Source organism: Alosa alosa, chromosome 6, assembly GCF_017589495.1.
Source record: "Alosa alosa isolate M-15738 ecotype Scorff River chromosome 6, AALO_Geno_1.1, whole genome shotgun sequence".
NCBI classification, from domain to species: Eukaryota; Metazoa; Chordata; class Actinopteri; order Clupeiformes; family Clupeidae; genus Alosa; species Alosa alosa.
In genome coordinates, this window is record NC_063194.1 from 2,855,367 (window position 1) to 2,877,760 (window position 22,394).

The window sequence follows — 22,394 nt, forward strand, 5'->3', positions numbered from 1 at the left end:
AGTTGGCTTCGGTGTGAAAGAAATTCCGAAATTGAATCTGGACACCGACTGGACCACGGAATTGCGAGAGTTTATCATTTCACCAGCACCCTAAGTCCGGAGGAGGTGGCGAGAAGGGGGGGCAAGTGTGGAAGGAGTACGCAAGAATGAAAGAAACTGAAAAGCTTGAAAACATGGCTGGAGATGGAATTCTGGGGTCGGGGGAGCTGCAGATGGCCCCCTCTATGAACCACAACCATGATAATAGTGCTAGCGACGAGCTAGTTAGCTCGGTGTCACTGTATCGACGCAGGCCTACGCTTTTTCATGGCACAGTACTTCCATTCATGACAGTACTTTACCCGGGCTGGCTTTATGTATGGTTAGGAGTATATGGGGCTGCTGACTATCCTGAGGCCGGCCTGCTAGCACTTGCCGCTATCGGGATCGCGCACGTCCTCACGGTGCTTTCTGGTTATTGGTCAGTGCATGCGCACTGTTTGCTTACCTGTGTGAAGGTAAAGTGTCATTTTTCTGTTTTCTGTCGACGTGTTTAACAACAAATGTCCCAGTCGTTACATGGCTCTCGAGTGGAAGTCCTAGTTGTCATTTATTTTCACACTCACATTCCCAGTATGTTACGACTGTAGTCTATGCATGTTTATACTATCAATTTCTGGAGGAAAAGAGATAATGACATTGCATAATGATCACAGAGGATAGGCCTACTGTCAACATTAGAGTAGCCATTTCCAAAGATGAACAATTCGTCAATTGAGGGAAAGACCTCAGTTCTAAGTGATATGGGTGAAAGTGCAAAGTGAAACTCCCATCTGTGTCCCAACAGGAGCCAGATCCAGAAAAGGCCACTTTGGCTAAAGTAATACCTACGCCAAACAATGGTTCTGCAGAGCTCGTAGCATTGCAGAGGGACCAGGTGAGATTTCTTTTGTTTGTGGGTAAAGTGTCAAGAGGCTCCCCTACCATTGTTACGACCTCTGTGTTTGGTGCTCAGCCAATCAACCATCACACACACACAATTCAAACTTGAAAGTTTGCAGATAACCTGTGATGTGGCTATGCTCATAATGCAACCTTTTCCCATCTCCCTTTTTGCAACAGGACGAAAATGGAGAGGGGATCTTATCATTTGAGTTCCAGAAAATCAGATATGTGTTTGACAGAAAGGAGAAGAAGCGCTTTCTCCCTGTTGCCTTCCCCGTGGACCAGCCCATGGGTTACTTCCAGGCGTGGCGAGGCTACCAGGAAGAGGCTGATTTACGTGCTGCTGAGAAGCGCTATGGAACTAACCGCGCTGAAATGATGGTGCCAGACTTCCTGGAACTCTTCAAAGAGCGAGCCACTGCCCCTTTTTTCGTCTTCCAGGTGAGCTAACATGAGCATGCTTGTGTTATGTTCTCGTTATTGGTACACACCCAGAGAACACCAAAAGGTTCACTTCAGATCTCTCTGTGTGGCACTTAACGTTCACCTGCTCTGCCAATCAGTTCTGATTTCTTAAGACCTAATTGAGTTTTTATAGAGATCTTTAAATGCTGTTTCTGTATTGTGTCAGAGGCACATGATGAATAACCTTACTGGGGTCATGCACAGGTGTTCTGCGTAGGCCTGTGGTGTCTGGATGAATACTGGTACTACAGCGTCTTCACCCTCTTCATGCTGGTGGCGTTTGAGGCATCTCTAGTGCAGCAGCAGATGAGGAACATGTCCGAGATCCGCAGGATGGGAAACAAACCCTACATGATTCAGGTAGCTGTCCATTTGGATCAATCGAGTGTTGTTAATACTCCTCTGTCTCTCCTCTGTCTTCCCATCTGAAATTATGTTGTGGCTACGATTAGATTAGATTTGATTCAACTTTATTGTCAGTGTGCAGAGTACAAGTACAGAGAAAACTAAATGCAGTTTGCGTCTAACTAGAAGTGCAAAAAAGCAGAAAAGCGCAATCTGATTGTTTTCTTAATTAATAACATTAACATTAACTTCATAAAATGTCATATATTCAGATAAAGTCACTGTTAGTTCAATAACCAACTATTATTATTATTATTATTATTATTATTATTATTATTATTATATCACAACAGTTAAAGAACATTTTCCAGATTATATGATGTAAAGATCAATGGAATAGACCATCAAGGCAGGTAAATTGGTCTGATCAGCTGTTCTTAATCTTTCACAGGTTTATAGAAATAGAAAATGGCGACCAGTGTCCAGTGATGAACTTGTCCCAGGGGACATTGTGTCAATAGGTAAAATTTACATTTCAGTTGTGCGATTTTCCATTCAATTACTAATTGTGTTATGGTATGGAGAATTGTCTTGGCTTATGCCTGTGCTTTTTGCCTGTCATTAGGCCGCTCTCCGCAGGAGAACCTTGTGCCATGTGATGTCCTGCTGCTCCGAGGCCGCTGCATCGTAGATGAGGCGATGCTGACGGGAGAGTCCGTTCCACAGATGAAGGTTAGACTTTGCTCAGTTCAACGTTCTGTTTCTCCTGTCACTTAAAGACTGCATACTTGCCCCTACATGTTTCTACATGTTTGTACAACGTTCTGTTTCTCCTGTCACTTAAAGACTGCATACTTGCCCCTACATGTTTCTACATGTTTGTACAACGTTCTGTTTCTCCTGTCACTTAAAGACTGCACACTTGCCCCTACATGTTTCTACATGTTTGTACAACGTTCTGTTTCTCCTGTCACTTAAAGACTGCACACTTGCCCTACATGTTTCTACATGTTTGTAACGTTCTGTTTCTCCTGTCACTTAAAGACTGCACACTTGCCCTACATGTTTCTACATGTTTGTACAACGTTCTGTTTCTCCTGTCACTTAAAGACTGCACACTTGCCCCTACATGTTTCTACATGTTTGTACAACGTTCTGTTTTCTCCTGTCACTTAAAGACTGCACACTTGCCCCTACATGTTTGTACTGGCGTTCTGTTTCTCCTGTCACTTAAAGACTGCACACTTGCCCCTACATGTTTGTACAAGCGCTCTGTTTCTCCTGTCACTTAAAGACTGCACACTTGCCCCTACATGTTTGTATTAAAGACTGCATACTTGCCCCTACATGTTTCTACATGTTTGTACAACGCTCTGTTTCTCCTGTCACTTAAAGACTGCACACTTGCCCCTACATGTTTCTACATGTTTGTACAACGCTCTGTTTCTCCTGTCCTTAAAGACTGCACACTTGCCCCTACATGTTTCTACATGTTTGTACAACGCTCTGTTTCTCCTGTCCTTAAAGACTGCACACTTGCCCCTACATGTTTCTACATGTTTGTACAACGCCTGTTTCTCCTGTCACTTAAAGACTGCATACTTGCCCCTACATGTTTCTACATGTTTGTACAACGTTCTGTTTCTCCTGTCACTTAAAGACTGCACACTTGCCCCTACATGTTTCTACATGTTTGTACAACGTTCTGTTTCTCCTGTCACTTAAAGACTGCACACTTGCCCCTACATGTTTGTACAACGTTCTGTTTCTCCTGTCCTTAAAGACTGCACACTTGCCCCTACATGTTTGTACAACGTTCTGTTTCTCCTGTCCTTAAAGACTGCACACTTGCCCCTACATGTTTCTACATGTTTGTACAACGCCTGTTTCTCCTGTCACTTAAAGACTGCACACTTGCCCCTACATGTTTGTACAACGTTCTGTTTCTCCTGTCACTTAAAGACTGCACACTTGCCCCTACATGTTTGTACAACGTTCTGTTTCTCCTGTCACTTAAAGACTGCACACTTGCCCCTACATGTTTGTACAACGTTCTGTTTCTCCTGTCCTTAAAGACTGCACACTGCCCCCTACATGTTTATTACAACGATTCTTGTTTCCTCCTGTCACTTAAAGACTGCACACTTGGCTCCTACATGTTTTATTACAACTCTGTTCTCCTGTCCTTAAAGACTGCACACTTGCCCCTACATGTTTGTACATGTTTGTACAACGCCTGTTTCTCCTGTCACTTAAAGACTGCACACTTGCCCCTACATGTTTCTACATGTTTGTACAACGCCTGTTTCTCCTGTCACTTAAAGACTGCACACTTGCCCCTACATGTTTCTACATGTTTGTACAACGCTCTGTTTCTCCTGTCCTTAAAGACTGCACACTTGCCCCTACATGTTTGTACAACGCTCTGTTTCTCCTGTCACTTAAAGACTGCACACTTGCCCCTACATGTTTGTACAACGTTCTGTTTCTCCTGTCCTTAAAGACTGCACACTTGCCCCTACATGTTTCTACATGTTTGTACAACGTTCTGTTTCTCCTGTCCTTAAAGACTGCACACTTGCCCCTACATGTTTGTACAACGCCTGTTTCTCCTGTCACTTAAAGACTGCACACTTGCCCCTACATGTTTCTACATGTTTGTACAACGTTCTGTTTCTCCTGTCCTTAAAGACTGCACACTTGCCCCTACATGTTTCTACATGTTTGTACAACGCCTGTTTCTCCTGTCACTTAAAGACTGCACACTTGCCCCTACATGTTTGTACAACGCCTGTTTCTCCTGTCACTTAAAGACTGCACACTTGCCCCTACATGTTTCTACATGTTTGTACAACGCCTGTTTCTCCTGTCACTTAAAGACTGCACACTTGCCCCTACATGTTTCTACATGTTTGTACAACGCCTGTTTCTCCTGTCACTTAAAGACTGCACACTTGCCCCTACATGTTTCTACATGTTTGTACAACGTTCTGTTTCTCCTGTCCTTAAAGACTGCACACTTGCCCCTACATGTTTCTACATGTTTGTACAACGCCTGTTTCTCCTGTCACTTAAAGACTGCACACTTGCCCCTACATGTTTGTACAACGTTCTGTTTCTCCTGTCACTTAAAGACTGCACACTTGCCCCTACATGTTTGTACAACGCCTGTTTCTCCTGTCACTTAAAGACTGCACACTTGCCCCTACATGTTTGTACAACGTTCTGTTTCTCCTGTCCTTAAAGACTGCACACTTGCCCCTACATGTTTCTACATGTTTGTACAACGCCTGTTTCTCCTGTCACTTAAAGACTGCACCTCATCCCTCACCTCAGTTGTACCTCCTGAGCTTCCAATAGAGCTGTCGCTAGCTGTGAATACATCGCTCATTGCCCTGGCCAAGCTCTGTGAGTACCTTTCATTGTCAGTTATGCAGCTTTCTTTAGAGAATATTCATATAAAATGAATCACCACCACCACCCCCCCCCCCCACACACACACACACACACACACACACACACACATACACACTGTCTCTTTTTGTCTCTGTGTAGATGTGTTCTGCACAGAGCCTTTCAGGATACCGTTTGCAGGGAAGGTGGAAGTCTGTTGCTTTGATAAGACGGGCACTTTGACGAGTGACAGTTTGGTAGTGCGAGGCGTCGCTGGACTAAGGTACACCTCTCTTGTGGTTTTGTTTCGTGGCATATCCTCTCTGTGATAAGATAACTGCTGTCTGTGCACTGGTTGTAAAATGAGACACTGCAAACTCCGGGACTGAAACCAAACAGCCCCAGCTTGTTGACTGCAGAAAGAAACTAGTGCACGGGTGTTGCACTTAGAAAAGGGTACCAGCCACAGACAGCATAGAAATGCTTAATGCCAGCTAGAACACAGTAGGGGGGACTAGTCCACAGGTCTGTAATGAATATTTTATTACTGATTAGTGGTATTAGCATTTAGTGTTGGTCCCAAAAACAGCTGTGGCTTTCTTGGCAGTAAGATTCCACATGCTGTACTACTGCATCTGTATTTTGTATCTATACTTTATGTATCTTTATTATCTGTAGCAAATCTCAAGCTCTCTGTTCTATTCCACAGGGAAGGCAAAGAAGTGATGCCGGTGTCCGAGATACCGGTGGAGACGCATCGGGTTGTGGCCACGTGTCACTCATTGGTCACTCTAGATGATGGACAGCTGGTGGGCGATCCCCTGGAGAAGGCCATGCTGACGGCTGCTGACTGGAGTCTCACTAAAGGTAAAGGTCCAAGAGCAGGAAAATATGCTGTATAGAACTACATAGTGCATTCTAGTTGCTATTGTTGCTTAAAGATGACATAGAATGAAAAAAACGTTTTTACCTTGGCTGTGTTGAGTAAGGAGATTTCAGTGCATGGCAACAAAGCTACCGTGAACCGTAAACAGGGTTGTTTCCTCCTTATGCACATCTTGGTTATTGAAATGTCTTAAAAAATGGGTAAATCTGAACAAATACTGTCTGTGACCCCAACCATCACTCTGATCCCCACCCCCCTCTGCACCTTACATTATTACCACTTCGATTCAGGTAGAAGTTGCTGTCTTTGGTTGCAGGGCAGCCAATCAACGTAAAGCTCACTTAATTATTTATGTCAGTGCCAGATAAGCATGAGGGGGCGCTAGATATCTGGTCAAATGGGCCATTTTATTTCCCAGCCTTATCATAGGCTTGTAAATGAGCTTGTTAAATAGCATCTGAGCATGTTTTTGACAGACCAAAGTTGCATAATTTCTATGTTGGAATCAGAGAACAAGAAAAAATACTCCGCTCATCCACTCTGTCATCTTTAAAGATGAAGTGCAACCAAAGTCCTTTTAGGCAAGTCCCTCCACTCGGCGGCCATATTGCAACGCTTTTTGGGCATTTATTTGGGCATCTATTTCGGCAGAAATGCACGTGCGCAAGGCTTCACGACACCAACCTTGCTCCAGCGGCGAGATCACAACACATGATTGGCACAATGTTTTCACAACACACCAAATGATTGGCTCAATGTATTCACAACACACCACATGATTGGCTCAGTGTATTCACATGTCGAAGTTTTGCCGCGGAAGGGCTGGGATATGTGAAGACAACTGCCATATTGGCGTTACAAACTAACCCCATGCATTTCTATGGAGGATTTTTTGAGTGCTGTGTCTCTTCATTAGAAAGTCTCTGGTACAACTCAGTGGAAGCCGACCTGGGAATTGGGTTTATTTCACATTGAGAGTGTTTTCCAGCAGAGCATGGTATTCATATGGTATGGTATCTCAAAAGCGTCATTACTCCCTAGTGTTTTCTTTTAGTGATTAACTGAAAACTTTTCTTACCTTTGTTGTCACATTATTTTTGTTAGATGAAACTCTGAGGTGATTGATCATTTTAATTTGACAGCCTTGGGCTCAGTGGTGTCTGTTACCTCTCCTAACTTTCAGGAACTTGGAACGGCTTCTAGTGGATATTCTGTAATCGTATTCCAAACTCAAACATGTTTTTGTATCTCTGAAAGTAAGCGTGACTATATGCCATTAGAGGGTACTGCAACTTTCTTCAGTCCTGATTAGTGCTAGAAAGTCATAGCTAGGTCTGTGTTGGTATGTGTGGAGGATCTCCAACAGAAGAGCCTGTGACCTGTTAGTTAACACCAATTAGCATCCCCACAGTCTGATCTTTGTAATGAGCTCTAATGGTGGTCTCTGTGATTAGATGAGAAGGTGTTTGCGAGGGGCATCAAGACGCCAGGGCTGAAAATCCACCAGCGGTTCCACTTCGCCAGCGCTCTGAAGAGGATGTCTGTCCTGGCGTCGTATGAGAGACTGGGGTCCACTGAGCTGTGCTACATCTCCACGGTCAAAGGCGCTCCAGAGACCCTGAGGGGAATGGTAAGAAGTCAAGCGCTTTTTCTGTAGACATGCTGACGATCGATTTGCATTTGGTTGGGGCTTCGTGTCAGGTTTTCAAGACACATGAGACAGAAGTCACTTGTGTTTCATTTTGTCTCTGTATATTACTTCAAGGTGGACAATATCGGTCTACAATTTAAAAATGTACCGAGATGGCAGAAAGACAGCTTCGGCAGAGCGTTGTAGATTGTTTTTATATAGTCACATGTAGCTATGACTGAAATTACCTCTTTATATATTTAAAGATCCAAAGAAAATCAGACTTTCTGCTGCCCTGTGAGAAAAAAAATTGGTACTGACAAATCGATATATTAGTGTGCGTGTCCTACAACTCAGCGAGCGCTCCTGTCTAGTTGGTGCCGCTTCTGGCTCCTTGACCTCAATGTTTCACAGACTGTGAAGGGGTGATGATGGACGATCGGCCCAATAAATGATGCATCATCTAGGCCGTCTTTTATTTTCCCTTTTGCAGTTTTCCGAGTGCCCTCCCAGCTATGACGAGGTGCATAAGGCCATGTCTCGAGAAGGGGCCAGGGTGCTAGCTCTGGGCTACAAAGAGATGGGACACCTCAGCCATCAGCAGGTACACACACACACACACACACACACACACACACACTTTCTCACTCTTTTAATCTCTCTCTCTCTCACTCTCACTTTCACTCTTTCTTTCACTCACTGCCTGTTTTCTTACTGTTTTCTGGTGAGATCACTTTTCACACCTGTAGTCTGTTTTGTGAAATCATGTTTGTCATTCAGAGAAGGAAAAAGTTATGCGTCTTTTTTTGAGCTTTTCTTCAAGCTCGATTGATTCTTTAACTTATTTTTTCTGCTCCTCCATCAGTTTCTAAATCGGTGGTAGTCTATTTCTGGGACGGCTCTCCAGTCGTTCTGTGGAAATATGTTCTGGTTTCTATTTCTGGGGTCCTTTTTTTTTACTGGAGCGAGAAGATCCAGTTCCGACAGGATTGCTGCGTCATAGAGGAGTGTGCAGAGGAACGACTGTTCTTTTTTTTTTTTTGAACGTTTCTTTCTCTCTCTCCTCCAGGTGCGAGAGATCACACGGGAGGCTCTGGAGTGCGACCTGCGCTTTGTCGGCTTCATGGTCGTCTCCTGCCCTCTGAAGAACGATAGCCGCATGGTTATCAAGGAGATCCAGGAGGCGTCGCACCATGTGAGCGGAAAAAAATGAACACTCATGCAGTTGGCCATATTGAATGAGTTTTCAACAGAGTTTTCACTGAAGTCTGCGCACTGCAACTTTATGTGTTTGGACCTGATTTTAGGTCTCAATAAGTGTTGAACAAAAAATGTGAAAGACACCTGCATATATATTAATTATAACACCTTACATTACAATTGTAGATTACCACAGGTGTCCAGTCTTCAGTCTCAATGTCTCTGGCTTCTCCCCATCATGCTTGTCTCTGTCTTTAGGTTGTGATGATCACAGGAGACAACCCACTGACAGCCTGCCACGTGGCCAGAGAGCTCAACTTCATCCAGAGGCCACACACACTCATACTGCAGGCAGGCCCCAGTCCAGGTACACACACACACACACACACACACACACACACACACACACACACACACACACACAGCTTGTCAAAGAAAGACATGCTGTGACCTTATTTGCTTCTTAGTGCTTTAGTGCTGCCACGATTAGTCGACTTAGTCGACCTAATCGACCATGAAAATTAGTCGACGGCAATTTTTTTAGTCGAAGAGTTGTTTTACTATTGACCCCCTATTTATTTTTGGTCAAAACAGTAGTCCTCTGATGTGCATGTTTTCACAAACTTTTTGTGAACAATGTTAGCACTTTAACATTGGCTGCTTTGAAGTGCATATATAACAATATAGCATAACAATAATAATTTTGATGTGATGTAATGATAATTTGATGGGGGGTGGGTTCATATAGGTGGGCCCTATGACCCCAAAGTATGCCATGACCGGCCCTCAGGTCAAAGAAGTTTGACAAACATTGAACATTGTCTATGTCCATGGCAACACTGAATGTACAGTACAAATAAAGTCTATCAAAGGTCTGACATTATTGTACTGTACAATAATGTCAGACCTTTCAGTTACCCTTCAGTTAAGTTCAAAATAAAATGGACACAACGAAATAACAAACACTTGATTTTTTTTTTTTTAATTTGTCGTTTAGATTAGTCGACTAATCGAAGAATTAGTCAAAAGATTAGTCGTTAGAAAATTAGTCATTAGTGGCACACTGTAGTGCTCATTGTTGTTGTTGTACATTTGTGTTTAGAATGCGTTTTGGGTGATCTGATAACAAGTGGTCAGTGGGGACACACCTGTGCAGCTGACCACTTGTGTTTAGATTCAGCTATTGACAACATCACATTCATTCCCATTGTCCGGGATGCATCAAAATGCAGTAACATTTACACTAAAACATGTGTGATCAAATGCATCTCAGACCATCTCGGCAAGACATTTGAGTGATCGGATCCCAGTGATCTTCACACCCAGTGATTGTTCACACCTGTATTTAGAACTGGCCACTTGTGATCAGAGAACCCAAGACGCATTTTAAAAACAAATGAAAAATGAGTCATACATTCTCAACTGGGTCACACACTGATTATGTTAGATTCAAAACAACTGTCATGGGCTCTACAGCAGCATTCATAAACAGCACAAAGCCTTGATTAGAAATTTTGCTTCAAGCCTTTTTTATTCTCACCACTGTTGATATTAAACACAGAAGAATTCTTCAGACAAATAGCAAATGAGACCTATCTTGAATTTTGGTCAATAACATATTATATGTATATACTGTGTAATATTATATTGTATATTTATTATATACTTATATGTATATTATATTATATTGTATATTTCTTATGTGAAGCGCATTTGATCTTATCCATGGCCACATTGTGTACTGTATGTTGTGTTCCAGATGATTGGCAGTGGGAGTCCATCGATGGCAGCGTGTGTGTGGCCTTGCCCCCTCCCTCCGTGCCAGATTTTGTCCAACAGTACGACCTGTGTGTGACAGGGGAGGGCTTGGCCAGACTGACCTATGACACCAAACTACTAAATGCCCTTTTACCCCATGTGCAGGTTTTCGCTCGTGTCAACCCCAAACAGAAGGTTAGAATTTTCTCCCTGTCAGCAAGTTGTGAACATCCTTTGTTTTTTAAAGTCTCTTGGTGCCTTATCTGAGCTTGCAGTGTATGCAAATAACAGGCACATATTTTTAGACCAGTTATTTTTAGATGGCCTGGAAAAAAAACTGACTTAAATGATGAATGAATAGGAAAAGAGGAGGGAAAATATAGCCTCATGTTTGAATAAGAACAAATAATTGATTTGGCAAAGTAAGCCATGGAGTTGTCCCAGTGGATAATCTCCAGCAACAGAAAGACAAGACGATGGAGCATTGTAGTGTAAAGTGTGCCGCATTGCAGTTCCTGCACTCTTGGTAGACAGTAGACACCCAACATCTCCGGACTGCATAGCGATTTTCCCCACCATGCAATGAAAAGACACATTCTTAGGAGAGCACAACGTTACAAAGAGCTCACTGTGGGGTTATGCTTATGGTCTCATGGTATGATGTGATGGCTGCTTTGTCCTGCAGGAGTTTGTCATCACCAGTCTGAAGGGACTGGGCTTCACGACTCTGATGTGTGGGGACGGGACCAACGACGTTGGAGCGCTCAAACACGCCCACATTGGTGAGTGCACCCATCACGCTACATATCTATTTGCATAGAGACAGCTGATGTAGAACACTGTGCATGCACAAAAGCATGCACAAATGTTTGTCCCATGAGCAAAAATGATCACAATTATCCAGGATATTAAATAAGCACCGTATATTAGACAAGTAAAAACGGATTTGTTGAAATCCGGTGCGTCCATCATGCTCTGTTTGTGTGGACAGGAGTGGCCTTGCTGGCTAACGCGCCCGAGCGCATCCCTGAGAGGAAGAAGCGGGGAAAGGAAAGGGAGGCGGCGGCGGCGGCGGCCTGTGACTCCAGGGCCCTGCCTCCCGCGCTAACCTCCGGGAGCAAGCTCAGCTCCCGCGCCGCCAGGCACAGGGTCATGGCACAGAGGGAGGAGCAACTCGCTGCTCAGAAGGTGTGTGTGTGTAAGAGTGACTGACTATGTGTTTGTGTGAGCGTGACAGTGAGGTGCAAGCACAAATGTGCCATTTTGAGTGTGTGTGCCTGTGTTGCTTCCATGCCACACACAACTTGCCCCTTTCATTTTGCTTGAGTCATTAAATGTCACTGGTGTGATGATAGTAGAGTGATTGACTAGCCTCTAATCTATCTCTGTCCCTTACTTCCTCTCTGAAGTTCTGTGGTGAAAGGCTCATGTTTTGATTATTGGCCATTCTCTGTGCAGGAGAGGATCAGTCAGGTGCTGCGCGAGCTGGAGGAGGATCAGGTCCAAGTGGTCAAACTGGGAGACGCCTCAATTGCTGCACCATTTACCTCAAAGCTGTCATCTATTCAGTGCAGTAAGTAGTGTCCTGCTTCCCACTCACCTGATTTCTCTCCCTCCTTTTCACTTTCATGGAAGTTTGTCAGTAAACATGTGTAGCAGGGCTACCTCAATTAATCGATCAAATAAATTGATTTTGGTCATTTTTGTATCAATTATATTATATTATAAAATATTTTCAGCTTTACTTACTCCTTTGGCGTGTGGCCAAAGAAAGATATTTGAGGACACAATCTTTCTTAAGGCTTTCAGAAAAACACTGATAGATGTTTTTTCACTATTTTCTGACATGTTATTGATCAAATAACTCATTGATTAATTGAGAAAATAATCGACAGATTATCGATTATGAAATTAGTTTGCAGCCCTAATGTCTAGAGTGGCAATGTTGTCAGTAAATGTGTAGAGTAAATGTCTAGTGTAGAGATATTAGAAGTAAGAAACACTCTGAACATGAGAATGAAGCTTCTTTTGTTGTAACCAGGAGGTCAGGATTTAAAGGATTAGCTTCAGACAGTTTGGAACCCAGTTGGCCTCCACCATCTTCCAAAAAGGCGTCTTACATGCTCACGTGCCAAATAGATGCCTCATTGGGGGTGGACACAAATGTATGTTGTCTATGTGAATTGGTGGATGAACTGGTCCTTTCCTGCTAGGTGGATCAGCCAATCCACACGGATAACATAATTAAATTATTACAAATAAATTATTATAATACAAATTTTGTGACCATCGATAATGTGGCACCTATTTGTTTTGTTTGTTAAAATGTGTCTTAAAAATGTTGGCGCTGATGTGCGTGGCAACAACAGTGCACTCATGTCAGCGGCTATATGCGGAGCGAGGCCTCTGCATATAGCCGCCAACCACTCGAGTGCATGACATTTTCAGCTGACAAATGTTTGATAAACAATGGATTTTAATGAGAGGCGCTGACAAAATAGAACTGAATTGTATCTACACGAGGTGACGAAATGGTTTGGCGGTGGTGTGGGGGGTTGTATTGGAGACAATGGAAGCTAATATAATTAAACGTTGAAGGCAGAGTCCGCCACACTCATGTCAGTGCACTGCGGAGGCCTTGTAGGAGAGGGTCTAAGGCAGGGGTATTCAATTCATCTTCAGCGAGGTCCAGTTACGGAAAATTTCCTCAAGCAAAGGTCCGGAGCATCATAATGTTTAACGTGCGTGTTTAGGCTATGTATATGTATGTATGTATGTATGTATAATATTAGAATGGATGGATGGAGGCTAGTTGTAGATAGATAGATAGATAGATAGATAGATAGATAGATAGATAGATAGATAGATAGATAGATAGCTAGATAGATAGATACTTTATTGATCCCCAAGGGGAAATTCATGAAATAGAAGATTGTAGGCCTAGGCCTAATGTTTAATGTGAAATAAAATAAGTAGCCTAAAAGGCAACAATCGAAATGAGGAGAAATAAGGCAAGATAAGAGTAGCCTAATTGGGGAGAAAAACTGAGTAGCCTTGGCTATTTGTAAGATATTAATGTGAACTTAAAATAAAATTTGAGCTGAGACAAGGATGGATATTCCACAGCTGGTTCCTTGAACCCATTAATCAGCAAGTTTAATTTAATTGTTTTAGTTTTTTTTATGTTGACCCAACATCCTGGAAACCCAGGAATATCACGTTGTTGGGCAGTGAATGCATGTAGGCTTAACTAGATTGTGGTGGATCAATCATATTTCCTTCTTAAATCGTAAAATATTTTGTGGTCTCAGTTCACTGTTGAATGGGCCTAGCCTACCCTATGCTTGCTCAAAATATATGCTTTGTCTAGTAGAGGTGCTTCAAATTGGCGCTTAAAATCGCCTCTCAGAATATGAAGGGTTCAGATGCAAAAGCCTCTAAATGCCACCTATGTCAAAAATGAGATAAAGATGGTGAGGGGATGCTCTCCACACATAGTATACGCTAATCAAATAATTTAACTTCTAAACCCACTAAATACCACTCCTTTCCTGGTCTGAAATATCGATTTATAGGCAAAAACCTATAGGAGACTGAATTTAAATGCTCATTTAAAAGAAAAGTGGTCAGACGGATTTAGAGGGTTTTGCATCTGAACTCTTCACATATAGAAGAGGTCCAGGGCAATTCCGCGCAAAACTGTCACATCCATATTTAGTTGGCGCTACGAACGTGACAGTTTTGCATGGTATTGCCCCCGTATCGTTATATAAAGCTCTGTTCTCGCTGTCTAGCCTTCTCCTCTTTGAGCAATCGATGATTTGAAAATAATTTACTTATCGTTAACTTAGATATCCATCTGATTGTTTCTCGTCCCGTCACCTCTTCTCGCTCGTTTCAGGCTATCAGTCTCTTCTCCATAGTAGGCTACTTTACTCACTGACTCGACTTTATCAGAATTCACAGATTTAACTGGCTGAGTAGCAGCAAGCGAAATGATGGTTCCTGAAGCTCCTGAAGTAAATGCTGTTATCCTAACCAACGAAACATTTAGCGCAGCTTTGAAATCTTACGTGAAAATCTAAATTAAGCTATTATGGTCTGGGTCCGGATAGGATCACGTCACGGTCCGGACTCGGACCGCGGTCCGCCATTTGGAGATGGCTGGTAAGTGGGGAACTCATCACATCATCAGTACCAAGACTTATCTAGACAGAGAGTAGACATACATGCAACTCTTCTTTTATTCAGATTTTTTCTCTTTCTTTTCTCTCTCTCTCTCTCTCTCTCTCTCCTGTTAGTCTGTCACGTGATAAAGCAGGGTCGGTGCACTCTGGTGACAACGCTACAGATGTTTAAGATTCTGGCTCTGAATGCCCTGGTGCTGGCCTACAGTCAGTCTGTGCTCTACCTTGAAGGAGTCAAGTTCAGTGACTTTCAGGCCACGTTGCAGGGACTGCTACTGGCTGGTTGTTTCCTCTTCATCTCAAGGTCAAAGGTCAGCTACAAAAAAAGTTTCAAAAGTGACAGTCGCTGCCTGATGTCGCGCATGCTCAGACATGTTTGTTGGTTCCAAAAACTGACTTTTTTTAAACTCTTCGATGGCAGTATTTCTATATAAAACAAATAGCTTCGGGATAGCTATTCAATCTAAAAATTCAGCTTTTGGAACCAGGAAACACATCTGAAAAACCAGACCTGTTAGAATAGTAGGCCAGTTAGCCTATTTCTTGCTGACTTTTACAAAATATAAGGGCACAAATCCCGAAGCTATTAGTTTTATACAGAAATACTGCCATCGAAGAGTTTAAAAGTCAGTTTTTGGAACCAACAAACATGTCTGAGCATGCGCAACTCACATCGGGCAGTGACAGGGACTTGAGTACAATCACAGTGATTAGAATGTTGCAAACTGAAAATTCTACTTGATACTGTTATAATGAGCTCAACCTTTTGAAAGTTATAATATCGAATGACATGGAAAGCCTTTCCCAAGGGGTTTACAAAATCAGCTGAATCACTGTTTTTAGCCTCTTGCATCACTGAACTGATCTCAACTGGTATGTTTCCTCCTAGCCTTTGAAAACCCTCTCAAAAGAACGGCCCTTACCCAACATCTTCAATCTATACACAGTGCTGACAGTGCTGCTGCAGTTTGCAGTTCACTTCTGCAGCTTGGTGTATCTGTACAAGGGAGCTCAGAGCAGAAGCCCTCCCAGGTAGGCTCTACTAGCCATTCAGTTTGTATGCCAATAATGATGTGTGTGTGTGTTTGGGTAATTTTGCAATAATGGTTGAAATAGTCATTTAATTGGCGCATACACCACATTATTGTTAAGTAATATCTCTTGTCTGTCCAACAGAGCAGAGCAGTTTGCGGACCTCTACAAAGAATTTGAGCCCAGCTTAATAAATAGCACTGTGTACATCATGTCTATGGCCATGCAGATGGCTACATTTGCTATTAACTACAAGGTAACATTTCTTCCATAAGCCATCATGTAATTTGTTTGAGCAGCCAAAACTGTTACTTCAACCATTTAAATGTGCCATTTTCTAGGGCCACCCATTCATGGAGTCTCTCAGCGAGAATCGGCCCCTGATGTGGAGCATATTTCTCTCAGGCTTTGCCATTGTTGGGCTACTGACTGGGTCGTCGCCGGAATTTAATGAGCAGTTTGCTCTCGTGGAAATTCCCACAGAAGTAAGCACACTGTTTTTATGTTTGTGGTGATGATTTAAGGTTTCCGTTGGGGTTTCCTGTTTCAATTTTGATTTAAAAAGGTGAAATGTGACGCATGTATTCATTGTTATGCTCCACATTGAAAGTCTGCCTCTTGATTATGTTCCTAATAGTTTAAGATGGTGATCGCCCAAGTTCTAGTCGTGGACTTTGTTGCAGCTCTGCTGGTGGATAGAGTTCTGCAGTTTCTCTTGGGAAAAGGAACCCTGAGGTTGCCTTCCTGAATTGTGATGCCAACAGTCGCCCCGAGCAACCGCTGCCCTTAGCAACCAGACCGTCGCGGAGAAGAGAAGATGGCTGGTTAAAGACGTCTGCAACACGCACAGGAGATCTGAGATGGACAGGCGTGACATTTACTGCTGAACACTCCTCTGTGTTCTTCTTCATCTCCTCTTCCTCTCAATGCATTTTTCCTTCTTGGTCATCCTACTGCTTTTCTCCAAGGTTCCCTCCTCAACTCTCTTTCTTTCCATTTCTATCATGTAAAGCCTCATCCATTGCTTTCTTGCTCACCTCTCCTGTGGCTGGCGAAGAAGACAACAGTATTGTGTGGAGTGAGAGTGTGTTTTTATGTGTTCGGACTCGCGCACATGACAGGGGCGTTCTCCAAGAGAATTACAAAGTGTTCTAATTTTTTTTTCCTCCATTTTGTAAAAAGACAAATCTGACAGACTTATAAAGACCAAAAAATGTCATTCATTTGTTCTCTGATTCTTTATTTCACTTATCAGCTTGTGCAAAGGCCATATTTACAATATGTACATGTACAAGTGAAAAGTTTGGTTCAAAAATGCTATAGGCCTATCCTCCATTTTAATGAATGTTCATAAATCAGTTAATGTTGTTTTCCTGTAATTGGGTTATTGTTATTTGATTTATCTTTACTCAATCAAAACAATACTACGGCAATTTTATTGATATTATCTGAAATACACAATTAAATACCATGACTAATGTTTTCAAAAATGGAGATATAGCATTTTGGAACCAAACTCTTCTAAAAATAGTAGGCCTACTCTTCATTAAGTCCGTCTGGAAATGGTCTCACGACCCCCGATTCTTAACTTCCCATTTTAACGACTTTCAGGGACATAAAAGGCAATTAAATTTAAAAAATGAAACTTAAATTGGTGCATTAAAATCTTACTAAATAATTTCAGAAGTGCTTGTAAACCGCCATTGTTATAAGCACAGCCAGTGTTGAATGCACTGCTCTATCTGTCATCAAGTGTGATTTGATCCTGGGTTTTTCTAGTTATTCGGAAATGCGTGTCAATGGGATCATTTCTGCAGAGCACTTTCAAATTTGTTAACAAGTTTGTTTGTGTTCACCCAGGCTAATTCTTACGGAGCCCACGAAGGGACATGGTGGAAATTGGTTTTATTGAATTAGGAATTTAATTTCTATTGGGTTCTCTTGCTATAGTGTTGTGTTCCCTCGCAATATTATTGTGAGGAAATGCAAAACTATTGCAAGGGAACGCAAAAGTAGCTCAAAATACATTTCGGTATATATATAACGTTTCCACCTCTGAAAAATTATACCCATTTCCGGGGGTCCGTAAATTCGTTATCACTTTGAAACAAATAATACAGCGGCTAAGCACCGGAATCGTTCAGTTTTTGCAGAAAGCATGAAACTTGGCACAGTTATACTACTACCCCTGGTGATTAAAAATTGAAATGGACCCCAACACATAGCGCCCCCCCTAGTGGCCGCCATCTTGAGTTCAAATATGACTACCATTCTTAACAGAATTGTTGATACAACTTTAAAATTAAACAAGATAAAAAAGTCTTTTAAGTTCTAACACTCAATGTTTATGGTCAAGGAAGCTATTGACATGATTTCCAAACAAACTTGATGTTGGCCATTTCGAAATCCAATATGGCTGATACCAAATGTGAAAATATAGACCATCTCTTGTTATTCATGATAGAATTTGAACATTTTATCACATGACAACCTCAACAATATACGAGGCATCAAGTATAATCTGGTAAGATTCCAATATGGCCACTATGTGTAAGAAAATAAGCCAATTATTCTATATTTTGGTCAATTGAAATAACTACCTAAAAAAATATACACTTTAAAAAATAAAAACACATCAGCTCTCAATGGGGAAAACATGCTGGATATCTACATTACATTACATTTGGCTGACGCATTTTTAGCCAACACGACTTGTGGGCAGACGTGGCCTACTGGTTAGCACTTCGGACTTGTTACCGGAGGGTTGCTGGTTCGAACCCCAACTAGTAGGCACGGCTAAAGTGCCCTTGAGCAAGGCACCTAACCCCTCACTGCTCCCCGAGCGCCGCTGTTGTTGCAGGCAGCTCACTGCACTGTCCCAAAGAAGTTGTGTGGATAGCAAAGAGAAGGGGGCCCAGTACTGAGCCCTGGCGACCCCTGTGGTGGGATGGTGAGGTGCGGTCAGCTGTCCAAGCCTTGATACGTTAAACGAGCATCCTGTGAGGTAGGATTCACAGGATTCTGATATGGACTGGGTAATATGTTAGGAACAAAAGGATGCCACTTCGTTATGTGGGAATGAAAATTATCAATCTACAGAGGACTGAATTCAAAGACCCCCCAAAAATATAAGTGGAAAAAATGACACGGCAAGCTAGTCCATTTTGCTTGAATTTCAGTGCAGCAACTCATGATGGTACTCAGTAGTTCGTATTGCCCCGACATGCTTGATGGCATCGGGGCATGCTCCTAATGAAACGGCGGATGGTGTCCTGGGGGATCTGCTCCCAGATGTGGACATGGCCATCACTGAGCTCCGTGACAGTCAGTGGTGCAACCTGGCAATGTTGGATGGACCAAAATATAATGTCCCAGAGGTGTTCAATTGTATTTAAGTCGGGGGAGTGTGGGGGGACAGTCAATGGTATCAATGCCTTCATACTCCAGGAACTGCCTGCACCTTCTCGCTACATGTGTCCAGCCATTGTTGTGCACCAGGAGGAAAGGGCCCACTGCACCATTACAGGGTCAGACAATGGGTCTGAAGTTTTCATCCTGATACCTAAGAGCAGTGAGGGAGCAGTTGTCTTGCCCATAAATGTGTGTGCGTCCTTCCAAGGATATCCCTCCCTAGACCATCACTGGCCCACCACCAAACCAGTCATGCTGAATGATATTGCAATCAGCATTACATTATCCAAGACATCTTCAGACGTCACATGTGCTCAGGGTGAACCTGGTCCCATTTGTGAAAAGCACAGGGCGTCTGCAAATGCCAGTTGAGCTGCATGGTGCTGGGCAGTGAGCATAGGTCCTTCCAGAGGCCATCAGGCCCTCAGGCCACCTTCATGAAGTCTGACAGTGTGGTCAGAGACATTCACAACAGCGGCCTGGAGGAGGTCATTTTGTAGGGCTCTGGCAGGGCTCCTACTGTTTGTTGTTGCACAAAGGAGCAGATACTGGTGCTGCTGCTGGGTTAAGGACCCTCTACCATCCTGCCCAGCTAGAGCAACTGTCTCCTGGAATCTCCTACATGCTCTTGAGACTGCAACTGGAGACACAGCAATCCTTCTGGCAATGGAACGTACCTGTGCAACATAGGCTCCAGGTTCTGGCTTATGCTACCAGTAGTGACACTGACCCTAGCAAAATGTGAAACTAGTGAAAAATCAGTCAAGGAGGATAAAGATGGAAAATGTATACTTTGCCACCACCTCTAAAACCATTCCTGTTTTTACAGACCTATCTCCCTTCTTCCTTTCTTGTCAAAGTTTTTGGAGAAAGTGGTCTTCAAGCAAGTCTTGGACTTCAGAACAACCTGCTAGACCCTATGCAGTCTGTTTTCAAGAGTCATTCTACTGAAACTACTTTTCTGTTGGTGACCGAAGCATTGAGAGTAGCTAAGTCCTCATCTAAGTTGCTAAGTCAATAGTATTCATTCTACTAGACTTATCTGCAGCCTTCTACACTGTTAACCATGACCTTCTCCTTTCTACACTATCTGAACTGGGATGTCTAGGAAAGCCCTTGACTGGTTTAAATCCTACCTTAAAGGGCACATGACCTCACCACAGGTGTGCCTCAGGGATCAGTATTAGGGCCCCTACTTTTCTCTATTTACACACTTCCTTGGGTGAGACCATTCCCTCCCATTAATTTGATTATCACTGCTATGCAGACGATACTAAACTTTACCTGTCTTGAGCTTTTGGTGTTTCCACCAAAGCACACCCAAGGACTGGGCGCTGAACGCACTAGCCAGTGTCCTAAAAGTGCTGGTTCACTGACTAGCATGAGCCCTAATATGTCAGGAGGGAGCTAAACTCATAAGGTATTACGTATTTAAGTTAGCTTCATTGACAGACTTAATCATTTTATGGGATGCAAAATGTTAAACTACAATAAAACAATCACTATAAGCCTTAAAAAAAACTTTAGCATATGCTAATTGGCCCCACCTACCTCAATTGAATTAGGCTGTACAGGATGTGTTGGACTGGGTTATGTACTCATTATCTAACTCTAACTGGGTGTATGTACTAATTTATCTAACTCTAGGATAGAAGACAAAATAGCTAATTTCCCAAAAGGCAGCATATGTTTCTTTAAGAGAGTTGACAGACGCTAGCATCCATGGGTTTTAGCCTCCTTGCTAGCATGCCAGCCTCTAGGGGGGCAAATTAAAAGGATTGAGCCCAGGCAAGTGCAGTGTTTAGTCACACAGTCGAAACTTCACACATAGACTAAACCAGAGACTTTCTAATGAGGAGACACAGCACTCAAAAAATTCTCCATAGAAATGCATGGGGTTTGTTTGTAACGCCGTTGTCTATGCATATCCCACCCCTTCCTCTGCAAAAAGTGGACATGTGAATACATTGAGCCAATCATGTGGTGTGATGTGAATACATTGAGCCAATCATATGGTGTGTTGTGAAGACATTGTGCCAATTATGTGTTGTGAACTCGCCACTAGAGCAAGATTGGTGTTGTGAAGCCTTGCGCACGCGCATTTCTGCCGAATAGGATGCCCGATGAGTGCCCAAAAAGCGTTGCGATATGGCCGCCGAGTGGAGGGACTTGCCTAAAAGGACTTTGACTAAACGCACCCCAGTTTTTGACTCAGTGTCAGAATGGCTACTTCCAACGTGTCTGCCACTTTAATTATGCATGATTGTCTCATTATGTATTTCATAATGGTGAAAGATGGCTATAGACACATCATATTATGTGTTAAAAGCAGCATAGCATTATAAATGTAGAAAAAAGGGTATATTTTGGTGGCCATATTTGAAGTCAAGATAGGGGCCACTAGGGGGCGCTATGTGTTGGGGTCCATTTTGATTTTTGATCACTAGGGGTACTATACACTATATATATGTACCAAGTTTCGTGCTTTCTGCAAAAACTGAACGATTCAGGTAAAAATCTGGCCTTAGCCGCTGTACTAAAAACAAAACTAAAAAAATAATTGCGCAGATCATATGTGTATGATAACACAGATCGCAAATAGGCCTACCACTCAGTGTTGTGTTGTGGTTTGTAATGAATGATAGATAGATATATACTTTATTGATCCCCAAGGGGAAATTCAAGGGTCTCAGTAGCATACAGACATCTCACACAACATGCACTTGTTGCATAAATGGTAAACAGACATCACACACAACATGCACTTGAAGCAGAAATGGTAAACATAAGTATAAGTATAAACATATAACTAAACTCCACTGTACAATAAAGACAGTAGAAGATAAGAGAGATAAGAAAACTAACAAAACTAAATACTAAATACACTATATAAATTAAATTAAGAAAGTCCAATGTGCTTGAGGGTGATCAAGCATAAGACGCTTGTAGTGACAGGGCCGGGACTGGTAAGGTGCTAAAGGGAGTGAGTGTCATGGTGAAGGTGCAAACAGTAGTCCAACCATAGTCCTTAGTTATGTGTGCATGGCAAGGTGCTCAAGAGAGTGAGTGTCATGGTGAAGGTGCAAAAAGTAGTCCAACAGTGCAACAGTGCAAGAGTAAGGTCTAGAGACCAGCATAAATAGTATGGACAAATAGGAGAGTA

At 42.6% G+C, this 22,394-nt stretch overlaps 1 protein-coding gene across 1 annotated transcript; it reads left to right on the forward strand.

Moving 5' to 3' along the window:
- The first annotated feature begins 18 nt into the window (after positions 1–18).
- atp13a1 (ATPase 13A1) lies at positions 19–17,039 on the forward strand. The gene is made up of 26 exons (XM_048244868.1): positions 19–497; positions 827–916; positions 1,102–1,365; positions 1,594–1,749; positions 2,186–2,255; positions 2,360–2,466; positions 3,810–3,951; positions 4,125–4,202; positions 4,426–4,512; positions 4,746–4,889; positions 4,981–5,142; positions 5,290–5,410; positions 5,837–5,994; positions 7,468–7,643; positions 8,137–8,247; positions 8,713–8,838; positions 9,102–9,210; positions 10,603–10,796; positions 11,287–11,383; positions 11,593–11,789; positions 12,060–12,174; positions 14,903–15,099; positions 15,678–15,820; positions 15,965–16,076; positions 16,162–16,305; positions 16,458–17,039. The coding sequence occupies exons 1-26, from the start codon at positions 147–149 to the stop codon at positions 16,566–16,568; spliced, it is 3,762 nt and encodes a 1,253-aa protein (XP_048100825.1). The 5' UTR covers positions 19–146; the 3' UTR covers positions 16,569–17,039.
- Positions 17,040–22,394: the final 5,355 nt, after the last annotated feature.